Raw genomic sequence first — 24031 nt, 5'->3', positions numbered from 1 at the left:
GACTGGTTTGAAGTGGCACATTAGGATTTTGGATTCCCAAGTGGAGTGTTGATTATGATTATTATTATTTTGGTATGTTTGTGTGTAAGCGGGTATGACGGCCACATGTAGCCATACAGGTAAATATCCTTATCTTTTGCAATTTCAAAGTGCCAAAAATGTAGTGTCCAATCAAGTGATGACCCAACATGTTTTCCATTTCAAATATCAAAAAGACACACATTTATTGAATCATTACATATATTAATTATTTAGTGCATGCTCTTAGATGTATATTTGCAACGGTATCTTCATCTAACAAACTGTTTTTCTATGTTCTACCTTTTTTGGGGATTTTGCAGCTTTCTTCTAGAGGGTGTAAAAGGGTGTGCTGCTAATTGGCACGTCCTATTATCCTAAATTGGAGGGGTGTGTTGGGTCATACCACCTCTGTCCAGCAGAGGTGAAATGGATTCCCCCAGTTAACATGTTATGCTAGAATATACTATGTACAATGCATATATTTAAAACTAATCATGTTAAATGATCATACTTATGCTTAATCATGTTTCTGCTTAAAAAAAATGTATGTACAGTATCTCTGTAGACTCTCTTGCTCAGATATTTGGAACTGGCCATTCCCTTTATATTATACGCACTAACCTTAGGCCTTCAGTTAAACCTCAGAGTTGTGCCTGTTCTGCTATATAGACCAGTGGAGGCTGGTGGGAGGAGCTACAGGAGGACGGGCTCATTGTAATGGCTGGAATGGAACGCATCAAATATATGGAAACCACATGTTTGACTCTGTTCCATTTTTTCCATTCCGGGCCATTACAATGAGCCTGTCCTCCTATAACTCTTCCCACCAGCCGCCACTGATGTAGACCTCAGTTAAACACGTATCTATGTTTGAGTCATTAGAACAGTTTGACTTTCATTCATTTACAGACTTTGAAGTACTCTTTTATGCACTATGGTTTTTGACTTCCCTTACTTGGTAAACAACTTTAAGTTTGGGAAAATAAAACGGTTCATATTTGCACCATTGTCTGATACTCAGCCACAGACATAAAACATCAGTACATGAGTCAGAGAAAGAGCAGTGCTTGACTCGGGCAGGATCTCACCGGAGCTGAATACCAGCACTTTTTTTCTACTGCTTGAACCTCTTGTAGAATATTAGCTCAAAAGTATTGTGGAGCTCCTGCACCTAAATAGAAACAGTACCTGCACCCAAAAATGAGTACTGGCATCTATTTCAGTCCAAGTCAAGCACCGAGCAAGAGAAAAGGTGAAGAGAGATAGATTGTCCACTTACCGCCCTGCGATGAGTCACCTGTGGGTAGACCAAAAGAGAGAAGAGAGAGAGAAAATATATTTTAGTTCACAGCTCGAATCAAGACTTCAGTGGAACAACCCCGACAGCAATTAAGAAGAGCAATCGCCACACTTGTATCCACAGAACAACACACGATATAAACCTGCTAGCTGTTGACATGTGTCTGTTGACATGTGTCTATGGAAAGAGCTCGGGGCAGTTTCAGTGTCATAGTCTTCCTTGTAAAGAACAGACAAGTCGACATCTTTCAACTTCTCATTTTCAAATGCACCTTTAAACTTTTTCCGTGGATCCGGAAAGACGCACTCGCTCATTTTAAATAGAGTCGTGAGGGCGTTTTTAGATGTCAATCCATACTGAGAAAAAGCTGTTTTGCATTTATTTCCACTATTGCTTCTCCCATTGCTTGTGAATTGTGGCCGGCTATCACACTCCGAATCTGGCCACTATTCCCAATCACTATGTCCTCATCTGTCGATGACATTGAATAAAACGATGACAACCCTGAAATAGCGGACGCCATAAACAAATCATATTGGAGCCTGCCCAAGCGAGAGCGAGAGAATTAGAGAGAGAAAGAGAGAGAGTAGGGAGTGACTGCATTAAGTTTATTCCAGGTTCTGTGAGAGCTCATCTGGGGTTTGGTGGACGGAACTAGAGCAGACTGGCAGATCTAGTCCAGTGAGCGATGGAAATAAGAAGAGATAGTGAGAGAGCGAGAGATGGAGGAATCACTATTCAACCATGCAGACAGCTCGATATCAATATCTGTGGGGCTGCGATGCTGGTACCACTGTCTCCTCTCGGCTCTCAGCTCAATACATGGGAACCCAGACCAGACGTACACTCCCTGGACTCGCTCTATATCTAATAAACAGACAAAAATTGTTTTAATAAAACATGGAAACTTTCAATATCAAGATCAAATCAAAAGTGTATTGTTACTGTAGCATACACAGATCTGCAGATGTTATCACTGGTGCTGTGAAATCTTGTATTTTTAGCGACAACAGTGCAGTAATACCTAGCAATAAAAAACAATACAAAAAAAATTATAATACAAACATACTATTTTTTTACACAAAGGATGAGCCATGACTAGAATACAGTACATACATATAAAGTCGGTGAAACAGTATGTAAACATTATTAAAGTGACCAGTGTCAATGACTAAAGCAGGGTTTCCCAAACTCGGCCCTGGGGCCTCCACTGGTTGCACGTTTTGTTGTTTGCCTTGGCACTACAGAGCTGATTCAAATAGCCAACTCGTCATCAAGCTGATTATTTTATTCAGCTGTGTAGCACTAGGGCAAAGACTAAGTTTGGATGAGTACATGGTGGTAGGCGGCTAGAACAGTGATTTGTATTTAACAGTCTGATGGCCTGGACATGGAAGCTGTTTCTCAGTCTCTCAGCTGTTTCTCAGTCTCAATCTTTCATCAGAAATATTGATCTGCTGCCGTAGTCAAATTCACAATTAGGGGACGGGAGCAGCTCTTTGCCAATTGGCAGGTGTTAAGTGGTTGGTAGGTTTGTGTGTGAGTGTGTGTGTGCCTGTGTATGTTTGTGTGTGTGTGCAGAAGGGTATATAACATACTCCACATCCACTGTGTCCATGAAGAAAGAGCAGCCATATTGTCTAGCTGGCTGGTTTGCCCTTTTTCTAAGGGTTTTCGGTCTCTCTCCAAACCTCACACACACACACACACACACACACACACACACACACACACACACACACACACACACACACACACACACACACACACACACACACACACACACACACACACACACACACACACACACACACACACACACACACACACAAGCAGGCCAGAACAGATCGAAAACCAAGCTCTTGGCCCTACTGTGTTTTTACTAGTCCTTGGTATAGGGTCCAGGGCCCATGAAGAGCCTTGAGTGTGTTCAACGGATCTGACTCAGGAAAGAATGTGACCCATCAATAGCCTTGGTCTCTGAGGTCTTGTTCAGGGATATTGACACTGAAGGCTGCTCATCCGCATGTTATTCAGTATGTCATGGTAATAGAAAAGAACGAACAAAATGTTCTGTCACACAGAACAGACACGTACCGAACACACGAAAGCAAACACACTCAGGGAGAGGAGGAGATATGGATTGAGAGAGTAGAGAGCGTAGAGAGAGCGAGAGAGAAAGTCAAAGACTGTTATAGAGAAAGAAAATGTACAAAAAAAGAAAGAACAAATGAACTAACTAACAAAAATAAAGAAAATAGACCGAAAGAAATAGAGCTAGAGAAAATCAAATACGCTCACACTGCTATCCCCTGTTCAAAGTCCCAGGCTATACCAGACAAAACAAACACATAAAGACATACACACACGGCAAGGCGCCCACGCAATATCACCACACGGCAGCCGCTGCAATCTTTATAGGCCTACAGTGGGATATAGTGTGGGGCTAACTGTGCACTTTATTGGCCGTGTATCACACAAGGAGGTCTGCTGGGAGCAGGGCAAAGCTCGTAATGTCTCCGGTGACCCCTGCAGCACAGTAAATAACCACTGCTAGCTACTTTATATGCTAGAGGCTAACACTGGGGAGAGAGGTTCATACTGGGGAGAGAGAGTCTAGTGATCACTAGCATACAAATACAAACAGTAAATAACCAGAATTAGCGACTTTAGTGGCTAACACTAGGGAGAGAGAGTCTGGTGGAAGCTAAGACTAGTGAACAGTACCCCTTACCAAAATATTTGGCAAATTTGCTGCAAACTAAATAGTGTGCATCAAAATGTAACCAGAAGTTTGCACTAGTGGTGAATATGCGGCAAACCTTTGGCAACAATAGTATTTATTGCCACTAGTGGCAAACAGTTCGCCAGAAGTCGTTTTTGGTGAAAACAAGACAGTAACCTTTGACGACCAGTCAAGGGAGAAGGAAAATCAGTTGCAAATGGAAACCAAACAATCTAGCTACCTACCAATGTTGTCCGGTGAGTGTCTAACTTATTATTTAAACATATTATTTAAACATTAAAATGTGTTAGCTAATTGATGCCTGGTTAGCAATGTCATGTTTTATTGGACAGAGTGAAAGACATTTTTTTGCTATATCAGTTTCAACCTGTCAGCGCCACTGAATGGCTAGCTAGCGCTTAGCTAGCTAGCTTGCTAACATTTACGATCATATTTTTTCACATTTAATCTGGTAGCTAGCTAACTAACTAATGACTTGCCAAATATTATTTAAACATATTTTTAAGTGAAGACGTTGCAGTCTTTTAATGTCAATATTCCAGCGTCACTGTTCAGTAGCATGTTAGCGAGCACAATAGCTAAGGTGACGTTAGCAACAATATGATGTCAAAGCAAAACTTCACTTCACCCATGGTGTTGGAAGAGGCTGCATTGGAAGAGGATGCATCAACACCCTGGGAAGATGTTTGCGGTGACACTTACTGATAACACTCTTTTCTGAGTGATAAATTAGTGTATCGTCTTCAAGCTTGATCAGGTAAGCAAATGCAATGTATTATTCTCATAAATGTAGCCAATTCATTCTTTGTCACAATTAGATGTTTCATTGCTTTAAACTATTCGATAGCTCATGTAGTTATATCTCTTTATTTTTGTTGTTGTTGAAACAATCAGTTACCAGGCAAAAAGAAAGAGTGATGCCCTCAATCAAACTGAGGACAGAGAAATATGTCAAGTTCAAAATTTATTGAGATGCAAGTTAACCATAAATCATTTTACGTTGTTTTTCTTTCACTCAAGCCTTAAACACCAGAGTTAAAAAGAATAGACAACTAGTAGACAACTTGCTCTTGATGATGACGTCCTCAGTCTAGATTGAAGATCATAATTCGTTGATTAGTTTGAATCAGTTGTGTTGAGGCTTGACTGGAAAACATATACTGTATACAGTGGCTCTCTAGGTACAGTTGGCCACACATTTAAAGGTACATTTAGTAGGCCTTAGTCCCAGTTTATGCTAGCTACATTGTTTGATTATATAGCACCCCCCCCCCCCCCCCCCCAGCCTCAATTCGATGGGGCATAGACTCTACAAGGTGTCGAAAGTGTTCCACAGGGATGCTGGCCCATGTTGACTCCAATGCTTCCCACAGTTGTGTGAAGTTGGCTGGATGTCCTGGAACATTCTTGATACACACGGCAAACTATTGAGCGTGAAAAACCCAGCGGCGTTGCAGTTCTTGACACAAACCGGTGCGCCTGGCACCTACTTCCATACCCCGTTCAAAGGCATTTAAATATTTGTCTTACCCGTTCACCCTCTGAATGGCACACATACACAATCCATGTCTCAATTCTCACAAGGCTTAAAATGAATTGTTTAACTTGTCTCCTCCCCTTCATCTACACTGATTGAAGTGGATTTAACAAGTGACATCAGCAAACCTGCTGAAACATTAGCTGATGAGTCTACCTTTTAAGATGGCAAAATGAAAAAAATATTTCACTAATTGTTTTCAGGATCTTGATGTTGTTTTTGTTTTATGTTTCCGGACTGTTTCATTGCACACATTGTTTCAACAAGCTTCTGACATAGGACTTCCGCATGCCCCGCTATCTCCAAAGTTTCCTCAAAAAGGCAATAGTTCTGAAGTTGATTCAGTTTTTGTTGTTTTAATTATTTAAAACATTGTTCATTCTCTTTTAAACTTCTATTGGTTGAAAAAGTATTGCTTGGCTCATGTAAATTCTGCATTTCCCCTTTTAAACATCCTAAGGTTAACATCCCTATAGTGTTCACATCAGTGGCGGCTGGTGGGAGAAGATATAGGAGGAACGTATCAAACACAAACATATGGAATCCGCGTTTGACTCCGTTCCATATATTCCATGCCAGCCATTACAATGACCCTGTCCTCCTGTAACTCCTCCTACCAGCCTTCGCTGAGTCACATTTTTTTCACATAAATGTTGTAGCTACATAAAAACAAACAATTTATCTGGAAAATATTCAGTCTTCACTCTTATCTTCATTAGCATGCTAAAGATTTCAAGGTTAATATTGTGACACAATGTTTTCATTGTGAGATAGATAAGACATTTATATTGGATTTATTTGTATCTGTTCAGACACTGAATACATGTTGTTTAGTATATTTAGTATGATTAGTTTAGTTTTATTTGTGAGAAGAAAGTTTCATAAAGTTATATTTGACTCGGTTTAAGTAGATAAAACACAATCCGTTTTTCGGGGGAAACGGAAGTTAGGTTGAAAATACTGTATCCCTGAAAAATGGGGAAAAAATATGCTTTCTGCCGAACCCGCGGAGAGTGTACACAAATTAACAAAGAAAATGGATCTAATTTGAATATTACTAATGAGTTTGCAGCAAATTTGCAGAGAACAGTAGAATGCTCACCACAAGTTTCCCATCATTTCAGAAGTTCACAAGTCGCCGCAAATTTGCAACAACAGATTGCTGCAACAGATTGCCACAAAAGTAATTAGCATGTGAAAATATGAGCTTGCCGCAAATAGCAACAACCGCTGCTAGCGACTTTAGCGACTAGAGGCTAACACTGGGGCGACAAAATCTACTGATCAGTAGCATAGTAAACAACTGTGGCAACCAATGTGTAAGTCGCTCTGAATAAGAGCGTCTGCTAAATGACTTAAATGTAAATGTAATGTAAATGTGGCTAGCAACTTTAGCGGCCAGAGGCTAACACTGGGGAAAGAGAGGGAAGTTGACCCATGTCTAAATTCAGTTTAACATTCTTTTTTGATTCGGGTTAAGATTTGGGTAGGGATAAGCTGATCCTAGAACAGTGCCTACGGGCCACTTCTTAGCTGGTCGTCTTAGCTACACTAAGCGAGCAGTTAGCTAGTAAGAATCGTCTAGTTTCTCACAGGCGAAACACATGGAGTTAGCCTAGTGAGCTGTAGCAGCAGTAGCAGTACTGTAGCTAGTAGAGCTAGTCATTGCTGAGCCCAACCGCTATCACTCACACAATCCCCCCCACCACACACACGGCGCTTCCGCCCCAGGCTGACACCCTTCATTTCATAATTTCACCCTACAATGTATGTAAGCTGTGGTGAGACAACAGTTCCATCTGAAGCAAAGTGAGTGGAGTTGAACTTTCATTCCCTCGCTGACCCTTCCTTTCACCAGCTCTGTTTCTCCACTGAGGAGAGCTAACCCAGCCTCCTGTCAATTTACTTTTCATCCCTTGCTCTTGCTCCATCTATTTTTAAGCTCTGCTTAGCTGTCAAGCTCTCTCACCATGGAAAAATTAGTGGAGAGGAGAGGAAAGGGCGTGCTGGGAACTAACAAGACTAACACGCATGAATGGGTGGGGATAAGCACACACAAGAGCACAGTGAGGAAAAGAGACGTGCACTTATTTATGCAGGGGTAACAAACACAGCCACACACACCTAGGTACACACAGACAGACAGACAAACAGACAGACACACACGCACACACACCTAGGTACAGACAGACAGACAGACAGACAGACAGTCAGTCAGTCAGTCAGTCAGTCAGTCAGTCAGTCAGTCAGTCAGTCAGTCAGTCAGTCAGACAGACAGACAGACAGACAGACAGACAGACAGACAGACAGACAGACAGACAGACAGACAGACAGACAGACAGACCTAGGTACAGACAGGCAGACAGACCTAGGTACAGACAGGCAGACAGACACACACATAGGTACAGATAGACATACAGACACACACACACACCTAGGTACACACAGACAGGCAGACAGATGGACACCTAGATACACACAGACAGACAGACACACACCTAGGTACACACAGACAGACAGACAGACAGACAGACAGACAGACAGACAGACAGACAGACAGACAGACAGACAGACAGACAGACAGACAGACAGACAGACAGACAGACAGACAGACAGACACCTAGGTATATATATAAATATTTTACATATACACAGACTTGCAAAGTTAAAAGTGGACATGGAATTGAAAGAGAGAGAATAAGAGAATATAGGCACTGAATAAGAGAGAAAGTAATTGAAATGTCATGTTTTCTCAAGGTCGGTGTGAAAAGTGTGAGTTAGAGCAGCTGACAATACCATTACACATTAGGGTTGGGCGGAATCCAGTTTTTCATACCGTCATACCATTTCTGTACCATACCGGGTTATACAGTATTACCCAAAATGCAACACAAAGAAGACCTTCAAACACTGACAGGAAAGAAGACCTTCAAACCCAACCGATATCGCAAATTAGATTCAGTATCCAGTAGTCATTTAGCAGATGTTCTTATCCAGAGCAACTTACAGGAACAATTAGGGTTTAGCGTCTTGCTCAAGAGCACGTCAACATATTTTTCATCTAGTCGGATCGGGAATTCGAACAAGCAACCTTTCAGTTACGGGCCCAGCACTCCATCAGAGAGAACCTTGAGCTTGATCTACAATGAACTGTCATTTCAATTGAGAATGGGAAGGAGGTTTAGCCATGGAGTCATCCTCAATGGATAATAAAATATGCACAAGGAATTTAATTGTGAATCTTCTGCTGTTTAATGTCAATGGATTACCAATAATGGACATAGTTTACCACAGTGAGAAGTCCACGGCATTATTCACTGCAGAATCATCGTCCTGTGTTGTGACAGGATTGGTTTTCAGAAGAAGATAAATAAATCCAGCCATCCCCCAACATGGCAAGAAATTGCTCTCTCAACATGTTATATTCAATAAACCTTAATCAATTACAGGACATTCAATTAGTTTGTTAATGAAATGCTATACCCATTTCATTTCTACTTTACTCCATCATTTTGAGTCACTTAGATGGATGAATTGAACTGTCTGTTCGTGAAGCTGTATTTCAAAGTCCAGGCTACGTTTATTGACTAATTCATTTACGGAGGATTGCATTACATGGTCTCTACAGCACTAGTGTATGTGCATACAGTAAAATGAGAACAATCTCATAGTTTTTCCAGTGATGAGAGATTGTCAGTTCACATTAAATGTTATACTTTAGCGTCATATCAAAGAAAGACATGTCTTTGATGTTTGATGCATTGTGGGATATTGTGTGATTGGCATGTCATCAGCTTCCTCTCAGAGTCGTTGTAAAGGACGAAAGCCAATCACAGCAAAGCATAGTCTTCAGAGGAAGGAAATAAACATCCACTAAGAGAAGCTGTCAATTAGGCTTTAGAGGAAACCAGTGCAGGTGTGACACCAGGTCATGTTCTAATCAGATTGGCTGCCAATAACCAAATTGTTTATACGGCGATGGTTGTCGCAGCAACGGCAGAAGTGGAACATGGATCTACGGAACATGGATCTACGGAACATGGATCTACGGAACATGGATCTACGGAACATGGATCTATCTGTGGGAAAAAGACAAGTGCATGTCATTCAATATGTCGGGTAATTTCATCCGTGTGTAATCTCTCGTTTGGTCACTAAATAACTTTTCAGCGTTATGTCTCTACCTCCGTTTCAAATCGTTCTTGACGGTGTCTTGTGTGTGGATGTGCGATTGTGTGTGTACGTAAGAGAAAGTGTGTGTATCAAGTTGAATTTCATATTCAGAAGGATTATATTCAGAGTGGATTATGAATAGCGTACCTTAGTAAAACTCACTTGCCAAATCCAAATGTATTCGAATATGCCTGAGCAAATGTTTTATTTTTCACTGATAAACATTGAAACGTGTTAACTACTCATCTAAAATTCATGTCAAACAATGAACCTGGAGAGCCTCAACCTGAGATGAATTATTAAAATCGAGCAAATTCCAGCCCAAACATTGTACATCAAGGTGAAAAGCATTTAAATGTACTTGAGGTGTTTTGAGTTATTGAGGAGAACTGGTGGAAAAATTCTCATGGTCATATTGAACAAATCAAAACATGTTGAAGTTCAGGGTCGAACGCAAGACCAAATCTCCACTATTTAGAGAAGATAAGGGGGAGGGAACTGTCTGTCTCCGTTGCATCTATCTTTCTCTTGCTTCATCTCTTTCCTTGCTGTCTTTGTATCTGTATCACTCCTTTCCCTCATTCCAGTTGTAAGTCTGTCGCTCTGTAGCAGTCCCCTCCCTCTGTTCTTCTGCAGCTCTGTTTGGTAACTGTCTCTTTGATAGCTGAGGAACTGACGACCATAGGCCCTGCAGGCAGCCAAGCAGCGCTTAGACCCAGGCAGAGCTAACAAAACACAGGACATACTGTACAGTACATCACCCTGCTAACCGCTAACCGCTAATGGGGAATGACTGCTTCACTCTGAAAGTCTATTAAATGGGATTCAGGGAGGGAGGAAATTAACCTGGGGTATGGCCTCCTGTGAGGAGTAGCCATAGAGATGAAAAAAGGCCTCATCATCTGTGCCATTATGGTATCTGTGACAGCATGGGCAGCGCCATTAAGGCTATCTCAATTTTAAAGTAGTGTGTTTTCTTCACGATTGGCTGATCCCTCCTGACGTCCCGGTTGGACTTGACTCCAACAGGGTCACCAGGAAGATCAGCCAATGAAGTTGGAAGTCCCACCCAGTTGACTACATTAAAATGGTGGCAGCCCTCAATGGCGCTGCCCACGCTAAAACAGCCTTTAGTCACTAGAGGCCTCTATCATTCTCTATGGGAGTAGCGCTGTAGAGAGGGAAAGGGAATTAGAGACGAGGGGGAATTGTGAGTGTGATTGCTATGCGTGTGGTGGGGTGATATGCGTTTTTGTGGAGGAAACTAAGGAGGGTTGAGTTGGGTATCTCAGGTACAAAGACATACGGTATAGAAAACCGTATGAGTAATTGAATTATGGGCAGTTATTAAACACTACATTTCGTCTTCAAAACAGTTGTCTTTTCCCCAGTAATCGGAATGTCAATTTATCTCAATCCCATTTTTACCCTTTTTCCTTGTCCACCACACAGGATTTTAGATTCAAAACCTCCAGTCATACCACCCACAGAGGGAGAGGAATACGCATGAAAAAGTCATGCAAACAATGTCCAATTATCCTCTAACACACATCATGTATCCTTCACTAATGAACCAAGCTCTCCCCTTAAAGCGCGATTCGGAGAGAGGAGCAGGTCAATCACTGTTGGGTACCGCTTACAACACTCGCCTGGAGGGGAAGGACCGAGGGAGTCAGTCAATATCTGAGCATGGGGAATACTAATGGACGGGCAACATCTTGTCCGTCAATTTGATGTTGCCTTTTTTCTCAGGTCGGACTCTCCCTCTCTGTGGAGTTTTGCCTCAATTTGTGTTGTACTAATGAAGCTTGACGAACACAGGGAGACATGACAGGCCTACCCTGCTACTGATAATTCTGGGTTAGCTCTAGCTTGCTGACAGACTGAGGGAGAGAGCTACTGTAGAATAGTGGTGTGATTCCGACTCGTATTAGGACTCTGTAATTAACAAGCTGTGTACAATATTGATGGGGCGTAATTGTTTAGTTTCTTTGAAATGACCCGAGAGAGTTGTAAATGTTTGATGGTGCTTAAGTCGAAAGAGTATGAGAGAACGTATTTTATTGGAAGGGTCAATAAGAGCACCACCGTAGGTACAGATGCATTTACTGGAATTGTTGGAATCGTTGTTTACACTTTCTTACACAATTTTAGCTTCTGGTTAGGAGAACGTCTGGCTGTGTCCAACATTGTAGCCTATTTTCTATGGGTTCTGGTCAGAAGTAGTACACGATATAGTGAATAGAGTACCGTTTCAGACTTTTTACCCTTGAAAAGTTATGATCCATCTGCCCTGTCTCTGTCGTGATAAGATCACGCATCACATCCTAAGTTAGTGAACTACTAAGTACAAAGCAGCTGTTCAGTTAGCTGAAGCTGAAATAGTGATTGACAGTAACACACCTCAAAGGCATGTCACGATCCATATCTTGCTTTGGGAGTGAGGGAAAATATTGAGAAAATGAGGCGACGTCAAAGTCAACCTCCTTTCTCCCCCCTCGCCCCAAACTGATATAGTGGCTATGTAATAATGTAACTGTTATATTTGATGCCACACCTTTGTGCCTTGTGAGTTTAATGTGCCATTAAACCCCTACAACTCATCCAGAACGCCGCAGCCCGTCTGGTGTTCAACTTTCCCAAGTTCTCTCACGTCACCCCGCTCCTCCGCTCTCTCCACTGGCTTCCAGTTGAAGCTCGCATCCGCTACAAGACCATGGTGCTTGCCTACGGAGCTGTGAGGGGAACGGCACCTCCGTACCTTCAGGCTCTGATCAGGCCCTACACCCAAACAAGGGCACTGCGTTCATCCACCTCTGGCCTGCTCGCCTCCCTACCTCTGAGGAAGTACAGTTCCCGCTCAGCCCAGTCAAAACTGTTCGCTGCTCTGGCACCCCAATGGTGGAACAAACTCCCTCACGACGCCAGGTCAGCGGAGTCAATCACCACCTTCCGGAGACACCTGAAACCCCACCTCTTTAAGGAATACCTAGGATAGGATAAAGTAATCCTTCTAACCCCCCCCCCCCTTAAAAGAGTTAGATGCACTATTGTAAAGTGGTTGTTCCACTGGATATCATAAGGTGAATGCACCAATTTGTAAGTCGCTCTGGATAAGAGCGTCTGCTAAATGACTTAAATGTAATGTAAATGTTGTGAGGATTCGGAGGCGAGTGAGTAAATTGCCAGTACCATCAGTTCTACTGGCCAACGTGCAATCACCGGAAAACAAACTTGATGATCTGCGGTCGAGACTATCCTACCAAAGGGAAATTAAAAAATAACATCTAATGTTTCACCAAATCGTGGCTGAACGACGACACAGATAATATAGAGCTGGCTGGGTTTTCCATGCATTGGCATGACAGAGCAGCTACGGCTGGTAAGACGAGGGGCGGGGTGGGGTGTGTGTCTATTTGTTAATATCAGCTGGTGCGCAAAGTCTAATATTAAAGAAGTCTTGAGGTATTGCTCAACTTTTATTTTTATTTATTTAACTATGCAAGTCAGTTAAGAACAAATTCTTATTTACAATGACGGCCTACCCCGGCCAAACCGTTACCCGGACGACACTGGACCAATTGTGCGCCACCCTATGGGACTCCCGATGCAGTGCCTTAGGCAGCTGTGCCACTCGGGAGTACCTCATGATAAGTTGTAGACCACACTATCTACCTAGAGTGTTCTCATCAATATTATTCGTAGCCGTCTATTTACCACCACAAACCGATGCTGGCAGTAAGACCTCAACAAGTTGTATAAGGCCATAAGCAAACAAGAAAATGCTCATCCAGAAGCGGCACTCCTAGTGGCTGGGGACATTAATGCAGGTAAACTTAAATTCGTTTTACCTCATTTCTTCCAGCATGTCAAATGTGCAACCAGAGGAAATAAATCTAGACCACCTTTACTCCACACACATAGACGCATACAAAGCTATCCCTTGCCCTCCATTTGGCAAATCTGACTATAATTCTATCCTCCCGATTCCTACTTACAAGAAAAATCTAAAGCAGGAAGTACCAGTGACTCACTCAATACGGATGTGGTCAGATTACGTGGATGGTACGCTACAGGACTGTTTTGCTAGCACAGACTGGATGTTCTGGAATTAATCCAATGGCATTGAGGAGTATACCACCTCAGTCACCAGCTTCATCAATAAGTGCATCGACGATGTCGTCCCCACAGTGACCATACAGACATATCCAAACCGGAAGTCATGGCTTACAGGCAACACCCGCACAGAGCGGAGCTTTCAAGGAGCGGGACACTAATCCGGATGCTTACAAGAAATCCTGCAATGCCCTCGGATGAACCATCAAACAGGCAAAGTGTCAATACAGGACTAAGATTGAATCCTACTACTCCACGGCTCTGACGCTCGTCGGATGTGGTAGGGCTTGCAAACTATAATGGACTACAAAGGGAAACCCAGCCACAAGCTGCCCAGTGATGCGAGCCTACCAGACGAGCTAAATGCCTTTCATGCTCGCTTCAAGGCAAGCAACACTGAAGCATTCATGAGAGCACCAGCTGTTCCGGACGACTGCGTGATCACGCTCTCCTTAGCCGATGTGAGCAAGACCTTTAAACAGGTCAACATTCACAAGACCGCTGGGTCAGACGGATTACCAGGGTGTACTCAGAACATGCGCATACCAACTGGCAAATTATTTCAATGACATTTTCAACCTCTCCCTGACTGATTCTGTAATAACTACATGCTTCAAGCAGACCACCGTAGTCCCTGTGCCCAAGAATGCGAAGGTAACCTACCTAAATGACTACCACCTCGTAGCACTCACGTCGGTAGTCAGGAAGTGCTTTGAAAGTGCTTTGAAAGGCTGGTCATGGCTCACATCAACACCATCATCGCGGAAACCCTAGACCCAATCCATTTGCATACCGCCCAAACAGATCCACAGGTGACGCAATCTCAATCACACTAAAACTTACCCTTTCCCACCTGGACAAAAGGAACATCTATATGAGAACGCTGTTCATTGACTACAGCTCAGCGTTCAACAACATAGTGTCCACAAAGCTCATCACTAAGCTAAGGACCCTGGGACTAAACACCTCCCTCTGCAACTGGATCCTGGACTTCCTGACGGGCTGACCCCAGGTGGTAAGAGTACAACACATCTGCCACACTGATCCTCAACACTGGGGCTCCTCAGGGGTGCATGCTTAGTCCCCTTCTGTGCCCCTGTTCACCCACGACTGCGTGGTCAAGTACGTCTCCAACACCATCCTTAAGTTTGCTGACGACACAACAGTGGTAGGCCTGATCACCGACAACGATGAGACAGCCTATAGGGAGGAAGTCAGAGACCTGGAAGTGTGGTGCCAGTGCAACAACCTCTCCCTCAATGTGAGCAAGAGAAAGGAGAAGATTGTGGACAACAGGAAAAGGGGCGCCGAACAGGCCCCCATTATGATTGACGGGCTGTAGTGGAGGGGGTTGAGTTAAGTTCCTTGGTGTCCACATCACCAACACACTATCATGGTCCAAACACACCAAGTCAGTTGTGAAGAGGGCACGACAACATCTTTTCCCCCTCGGGAGACTGAAAAGATTTGGCATGGGTCTCCAGATCCTCAAAAAGTTCTACAGCTGCACCATCGAGAGCATCCTGAACAGTTGCATCATCACCTGGTATGGCAACTGTTCGGCATCCGACCGCAAGGCACTAATACGGCCCAATACATTACTGGGGCCAAGCTTCCTTCCATCCAAGACCCATATACAGTGTCAAAGGACGGCCCCAAAAATTGTAAATACTCCAGTCACCCAAGTCATATACTGTTCTCTATGCTACCGCACGGCAAGCGGTACCGGAGCGTCAAGTCTAGGTCCAAAAGGCTTCTTAACAGCTTCTACCCCCAAGCTATAAGACTGCTGAATAATTAATCAAATGGCCACCTGGACTATTTACATTGACCCCCATCCTTTATTTTTTACACTGCTGCTATTTGCTGTTTATTATCTATGCATAGTCACTTTACCCCTACTTACAAATTACCTCGAGTAACCGGTACCCCGCACATTGACTTGATACCGGTACCCCCTGTATATAGCCTTGTTATTGTTATGTCATTTTATTGTTACATTTTATTTTTAAAATGACTTTTGTTTATTTAGTAAATACTTTCTTAACTCTATTTGAACAGCACTGTTGGTTAAGGTCTTGTAAGTAAGCATTTCACGTTAAGGTCTACACCTGCTGTATTCGGCAAATGTGACAAATAAAATTGGATTTGATCACCCTTGTTTTCCAACATCTGCTCTGTTGTATCTGGGAGAAGGAGGAGAGGAGAGGGAGGGGGAGAGAGAGAAAGAGGGAGGGAGGGGACCTTGTTGCCTGGTAACAGTGACAGGCAGTTGGGCGTCTGGATTCCAGAACCGGAACCTATAGTATTTTGAGGTGTGGTTTGGCACAAGGAACTACAGACCTCCAAACAGAGTCAGAACAGTGATCTAGGATCAGCTTCCCCTCCCCAAATCCTAACCTTAACCATTAGTAACGAAAATGCAAAAATTACCCAAGATCAGCGTAGAGGGGTAACTTCACCCTACCCCGAGCCAAATTAGAAGATGGCCAGCTTACCAACTGGTGTAATAAACTGTTGAGAATAGCTTAGCTTTTTAGTCTGTGTATGAGGGCTTTCAAGTCTCTGTATGAGGGCTTTCTGTGACACAAATTGGATCGTTTTTTTGTGCAACAACTTCAAGTGCAGTTGAGAGAAAGTCTATATATTTCTCTCCTTGAGCTGTTCTTGTCAATTTAATGTTTTGTATTATGTCATGTTTCATGTTGTGTGGACCCCAGGAAGGGTAGCTGCTGCTTTCGCAACAGCTAACAGGGATCCTAATAAAATACCGCAAAATACCAAAATATGTGGAGGAATAGAGAGGCAAAAGATTGTCTGTATGTCTTCCTGTATGTACAGTAAGTGGAAATTGGAGGCACATTCTTGTATGCGTGCATGTCCGTCCGTGCATGAGTCCGTGCGTGCTCTCCCCTTTCTTCGGCTATATCCTGGGGACACGGAGGGTCCAGTCAGGTTAGCCCATATGCCAGTCTGGATAGATACCCACTGACTTCCACCAAAACATTCCAGCCATAGACACTTAAGATTTATTATCAGCCAAATTCTATCTTCAGAGAAAAACTTGTAGTGAATACAACCGAGGCTGCTGGTAAACACATGTTTATTCTGCCCCTGGCATTCTGCTATACTGCCCCTGGCATTCTGTTATACTGCTACAAGCATTGTGTTGGAAGGTATGCACTCTAGCCTTCCCTAATTAAACCTATAGGGAAAGGGGATACCTAGTCAGTTGCACAACTGAATGCATTCAACCAAAATGTGTCTTCCACATTGAACCCAACCTCCCTCTTCATGTCATCAGTAACTGGGGATCATTTGTTGTTGCAGGTTAACTGCCTTGCACAAGGCCAGAACAGCAGATTATTACACCTTGCTGGCTCAAGAATTCAAACCAGTGACCTTTCAGGTATTGGCCCAATGCTCTTAACCCTCGTGTTGTCTTAAGGGTCAAAAATGATCCGCCACTATGTTTAACAGCAGAGAAAACCCCCTAAATTATATGTTTTCAACTTCAAATTTGAGGAATTTTCCTAGAGTGACCCCAACATTAGAAAAAGTGAAACATCGCCTCTGTTGATATTTCCATAGAAGCTGTACACCACCAGGGTACAAAGATTGTCTTAGGGTCATTTTTGACCCGGAAGATATAAAATCATTTACACACCACAAAGACAAACACACGTGCACACGCTCACGCACACCCGCCTGCACTCCTCGCAACAAGGGGGAGAGAGGCCTTCTCATCAAAGTTTTCCTTCACCCCCACCACCACTCTAGTTTCTTACCTCCCAAAGAGGAACAAGAATGTGGTCCTCCTGAGCACACTGCACAAAATGGCTGAGATCAGTGATCGTGAGGACAGGAAGCCAGCCATCATCCTGGACTACAACCACTACAAAGGAGGGGTGGACAACCTGAACAAGGTGATTTGAACTTACAGTTGCAGGAGGATGACTGCCCGCTGGCCCCTGGTCATCTTCCATAACATCATCGTGTGCTCATACAATGCCTTTATGATATGGAACAAGTTCAACCCTACCTGGATGCCTGATAAGCAGAACAAGAGGAGGGTGTTCCTGGAGCAGCTGGGAAAGGCACTTGTGACCCCACACAATCAAAGAAGGGAGCGCCTCCCCTGCATAGCAGCCTCCACAGCGCTTGTGAAAGCTGTTCAGGGGTCTGAATCTTGTCCTGATCCACCTGAGGCTGCAGCTGGGGCTGGCAAGAGGAGAAGATGCCAATTCTGCTCCCCAAAGAAGGACTGTAAAACAAATACTATGTGCTGCACTTGTGAGAAATACATCTGCATAGTCCATGCACACACTTGCATACTGTCCTACATGTGCTAATTAGAGTTGATTGATTTATGTTCTTCACTTTTTTGTTTTGTATCTATTATCTTATTTAATTCTTATTTATTGTTATTGTTTATACACCTTGTGGGTGGGGACAATGGTTAAAAAAATGGGAATAGACTAGTATTTTGTAGTTGAAATCCTCATTGTATAGTATATAAGAATGTATCACTATGTTGCCAAAAAAGTTCAAGACTGTCATTGTTTCCCTTCAATAAAATGCATTCAAATCTACTTTCTGCACATTTCTGCTATTTTCTTAGGCTATACAAGTGCAATCTCTTGCAAAAAAAATATATGTTTACACCTATGCAGTACCTTTAGCAAAATAATAATAATAATAAACCTCTACTTCAGTAAAGAAAACAATGACAGGTGTGTTGTAATAAAAACGAGTGGTGTCCGCAGCCTTTCTGCATTGTGAAGAGGGAAAACCCAGATATTCACAAAGTTTGATGATTGACAGGTTGTTTCTTCATGCAAGATAGATTTGGGGTTTAAAATTTAATTAAGCTGCTTTTTTTAGTAAAGGCGGGTTTTTTGACCCTTAGGACAAGGGGAGTATACAGAATGTTAAGACTACACAAGGGTTAAACGCTAGGCTACCTGCCGCCCTTAGTAAATGTAGTATACAATGTGTTGAATGTTGGTATGAATAGAATACACTGAGTGTACAAAACATTTGGAACACCTTCCTAATATTGGAGTTGCACCTCCTTTTGCCCTCAGAACAGCCTCAGTTCGTCAGGCGTGGACTCCACAATGTGTTGAAAGCGTTCCACAGGGATGCTGGCCCATGTTGACTCCAATGCTTCTCACAGTTGTGGGATGTCATACAGGTGTGGACCATTCTTGATACACACGGGAAACTGTTGAGCGTGAAAAACCCAGCAGAGTTGAAGTGCTTAATACTAACCGGTGTGCCTGGCACCTACTACCATACCCTGTTCAAAGGCACTTAAATATTTTGTCTTACTCATTCATCCTCTGAATGGCACACATGCACAATCCATGTCTCAACTGTCTCGAAGCTTAAAAATCCTTCTTTAAACTTCTTATGGCTGGGGGCAGTATTGAGTAGCTTGGATGAATAAGGTGCCCAGAGTAAACTGCCTGCTACTCAGGCCCAGTTGCTAATATATGCATATTAGAAAACACTCTGAAGTTTCTAAAACTGTTTGAATGATGTCTGTGAGTATAACAGAACTCATATGGCAGGCAAACACCTGAGAAAAAATCCAACCAGGAGGTGGGAAATCTGAGGTTTGTAGGTTTTCAACTAATCACTTATCGAATAAACAGTGGGTTATTGGTCATATTGCACTTCCTACGGCTTCCACTAGATGTCAACAGTCTTTAGAACCTTGTTTGATGCTTCTACTCTGAAGGAGGGGGGAATGAGGGCTCTTTGAGTCAGTGGTCTGGCAGAGTGCCATGAGCTGACCATGCGCGTTCATGTGAGAGAGTTAGCTTGCGTGCCATTGCATTTCTGAAGACAAAAGAATTCTCCGGTTGGAACATTATTGAAGATTTATGTTAAAAACATCCTAAAGTTTTGATTCTATACTTCGTTTGAAATGTTTCTACGAACTGTATTATGACTTTTGTCTGAACTTTCGCATGGACTTGCCCGCGCGTCGTGAGTTTGGATTGTGTACTGAACGCGCAAACAAAAAGGAGATATTTGGACATAAATGATGGACTTTATGGAACAAATCAAACATTTATTGTCGAACTGGGATTCCTGATGAAGATCATCAAAGGTAAGTGAATATTTATAATGCTATTCTGACATCTGTTGACTCCACAACATGGAGGATATCGTCATGGCTTGTTTGGGCTCTGAGCGCTGTACTCAGATTATAGCATGGTGTGCTTTTTCCGTAAAGTATTTTGGAAATCTGACACAGCGGTTGCATTAAGGAGAGGTTTATCTAAAGTTCCATGTATAATACTTGTATCTTTTAACAATGTTTATTATGAGTATTTCTGTAAATTGATGTGGCTCTCTGCAAAATCACCGGACGTTTTGGAGGCAAAACATTACTGAACATAACGCGCCAATGTAAACTGAGATTTTTGGATATAAATATGAACTTTATCGAACAAAACATATGTGTATTGTGTAACATGAAGTCCTATGAGTGTCATCTGATGAAGATCATCAAAGGTTAGTGATTCATTTTATCTCTATTTCTGCTTTTTGTGACTCCTCTCTTTGGCTGGAAAAATGGCTGTGTTTTTCTGTGACTAGGTACTGACCTAACATAATGATATGTTGTGCTTTCGTCGTAAAGCTTTTTTGAAATCGGACACTGTAGTGGGATTACCAACAAGTTTATCTTTAAAATGGTGTAAAATACTTGCATGTCTGAGGAATTTTAATAATGAGATTTCTGTTGTTTTGAATTTCGCGCCCTGCACTTTCACTGGCTGTTGTCATATCGATCCCATTAACAGGATCCCAGCCGTAAGAAGTTTTAACCTACACTGATTGAGGGGATATAACAAGTGACATCAATAAGGGTTCAAAGCTTTCACCTGGATTCACCTGGTCAGTTTATTTAATGGAAAGAGCAGGTGCTCTTAATGTTTTATATACTCAGTGTGTGTTACACACTGCTATTAGAGGTTCAGGTTAGTGTCTAACACAACAACTGCAGGTTGGTGTTTCAAAGCAAATATGTCACGTCGCAGTGTTACATACACGTAGCCTTGATAAGATAGGGGCTGTGGGTCTATGTGTGTGTGTGTATCTCTGCATGAGCGCGTGTGTTGCTAGAAATGACCTTGACTCTCTGTTTGCCTGTCTGTGATTGTGACCTAGTCTCTCTAGACATCCGCGTTGCCTCCCACAATTTTCAAATGCTACAGATTGCCTAGGGTCTGGTTTGAGACTAATCGTGTCCCACCACTACTCCCTGCGTTTCCCCAGCACTTCACCCACTGATCACCTGCTCCTTGTGCACCTCACCTCTCTCCCTTCCTCCCACCCTGCATGCCTCCCTCCTTGGCCCCAGCTTCCCTGTCTAATCCCCACGGCTCAATGCTGAGACTGCAGCCTCTTGATTCACCAAATCCCCCGTTGCACCCGTCAGCCCATACCTCTCTGGAGTCATAAACACATAAGTGTGACACACGCGCACACACACACACACACACACACACACACACACACACACACACACACACACACACACACACACACACACACACACACACACACACACACACACACACACACACACACACACACACACACACACACACACACACACACACACACACACACACACAGAGAGACACACACACTTCTACACACACTCATACCTCAAACGGGCACTCACACACACATGCACACACACACACACACAGCGATAAAATACTCAAACAATCACATATAATTTCAGCAACATACAGTGGTGGCTAGTGGCAGATAAAAATGCTTCCATTGCACAGCCAATCAGAAGTCTTGAAGCTGATGATGTGTCTGGGTTGTTTAGGTCTGATGACAGCCTCTCTTCTCCAATAATGAGACACTCTTGTAGTCGGCAGATCTGAGATATGTCATTGACAAATAGTCCCGTTTTGATTGTTGATTTCATTAAACATTATTCGATTAAAAAAAAAAAAATCGAAATGCTATCTGTGTCCCTAATTTTGGCCTGCAACGATAGAATTTGTTGTGCTGGGTCTGTCAGCTGCTACATGGGGGCTCACAAAACACAGATCGTTTGCTTTCCCTGAGGAAATATTACAACTAAGAACATATGTACATAAATAATCAAATTGACAAATCAATGTGTTGTAGGCCTACATCTAGCTCACAACATTTAACCAAGCTCTGATATTAAAGTACAGTATGTGTATGTCTTCAAATATAAGGATATTTTACCCTCTTACATCATCCACGTATTAGTATTTTAATGGAGAGTATACGTTCATCAGAACATACCCATCCGTGTAACATCAGCTATCTACTTTTGGTGTGCGCCGTTTGTGTAAGTATACTTCACAGAACGTTGAATGTTAATTTTAACTCTTTTGAGTCACTTCAGCCTATGGATACATCATTCACAGCAGACAGGATGCAATGTAACACCAATAATCAGACCACACGATTCATCCCTGAACTCCTATTCCGTTTTCTCAATCCTAGAATATTTGAATCGGCTATTCAATATTTCATTCCACGATGCAGAATAATCCTCTCGCCCCCAAACACGTGGATTCTGTTTTAAACTACAGATTTGATCATTTGTTCCATTGGATTCATCTCCCCATTGTTGTTCCTCTTCCTCTCTTTTTAATTGTTGTTTCGGATGCAACTGATTGAGGCGATCAGAGCTCTGTAACGGACGCTGAGATATGCCTGGAGACACTTGTTAGCCATGTCTGGTTAATTAACCACAACAGCCCATTAAGAGGGAGTGTCGGCAGCGGAGAGAAAATGACAGAAAAGAGAGCCAAAGGAGAGAGAAAACAGAGAAAAACAGAACGTTTGAGAAAATGAGACAAAGGGAGAGAAAAAAAGGGGGAACAAAAGGGAGAGAAACGTTTGAGAAAGAGAAAAATCACAATGCTACTTCTTCTCTATGAAGGGCACTCTGAAGGGTCCTCTGGGGTGCAATATAGTGCTGCCTTTCAATGAGCTTCTGAGTGAGGGGCTAAAAAAGTTGCACCCATCAAGGCCCTAACATGGACTCTTTGCGATTGGAACGCTCGTTGTCTTTAAATGTGGATTGGCTCTTAATCCTTTAATGTCCTGGCCCTGGGCTAATGGGCTGTGGTCACTGTTCTGTTGTATGACTGAGGCCTAGCGTGTTGATTACATTACTCAGCTGATCACTTAATACCTGGCATTAGTTGATTAATCTACCAATTAGTACGGGTGAGGTGAATTGGGATGGTTGTGATTCTCAGTGGTCTTATGTAACACAGTCAAAGCAGCGCAGATGACTTGTGATGCCCTAATGTGGTAATGCTGCTTCCTCGACTACACTCTAAGGGCAGAGAGAGAGAGAGAGAGAGCGAGAGAGAGACGGAGAGTGGGAGGAAGGAAGATCGAGACAAAGAGAGTGAGATGGAGACAGAAAACAGAGAGCGAGAGAGAGAGAGGAAGTGCCTTTTAAGATTGCAGTGAGTTGATCCTGAAGCAAAATAGAGTCGAGTGTGTGTGTGTGTGCCTGTGCGCGCATGTGTTTGTGTGTGTGTACATCTGTTTGTGTGTGTGTGTGTGTCAGGGAAGAGAGTGAATGTATGATTAAGAAGAGGAAGCAGGGCAGGAATTACAGGATGAGTCGGGTAAGGGAGGCGCGTTTAATGCGTTGATTGCATATAACCCCAAGCATGTTTATCAAACAGAATCTCTCCATTCGAGACAGCATACAAATCCCTCCCTTACCCTGGCAACAGTTACTTAAAGAGTTGTGAATAAAACTCACTTTCTGTTGACTGACTGCACTCGCTGACGCATATTGAAACGGAGCTAAAGCTTCAGAGAAAAGTGTTGCACCAAATAAACCCATCACACTGGGTTATTAATAGGTATGCCTTCATATAGTATATATCAATTCTCGTTGTTCTTCACTGTAAAATTAATACAACTGGCAGTGCTGTGGTATATTTACCTAATAAAGTGCATCTTCAATGATGTCATTGCCAATCATTTCATTGTAATATTCAGGAAGACTAAGGGTTCGTTTTGAAGACATTGCATCCTGTCGCCTCAAATACGGACACGTCAGGTTCACATATAACCCCTAAGGTAAGGAAACACC

General features: G+C 42.8%; 1 protein-coding gene across 7 annotated transcripts in view; it reads right to left on the bottom strand.

Annotated features, from left to right (window-relative positions):
* The window catches only part of LOC139561250 (neurexin-2-like), a 1055901-nt gene that overhangs the window by 753531 nt on the left and 278339 nt on the right, over window positions 1–24031 (bottom strand). For all 7 annotated transcript variants that reach the window (XM_071378226.1, XM_071378233.1, XM_071378230.1 and 4 more), the window contains one exon: window positions 1301–1318. In XM_071378226.1, coding sequence (XP_071234327.1) covers window positions 1301–1318 — 18 coding nt within the window. The remainder of the gene's footprint in view (window positions 1–1300; window positions 1319–24031) is intronic.

The sequence above is a fragment of the Salvelinus alpinus genome, chromosome 31, assembly GCF_045679555.1.
Source record: "Salvelinus alpinus chromosome 31, SLU_Salpinus.1, whole genome shotgun sequence".
In the NCBI taxonomy this organism is placed as follows: domain Eukaryota; kingdom Metazoa; phylum Chordata; class Actinopteri; order Salmoniformes; family Salmonidae; genus Salvelinus; species Salvelinus alpinus.
The sequence above is the reverse complement of the archived record's forward strand: the minus strand, read 5'-3'. Positions and strand labels throughout refer to the sequence as shown.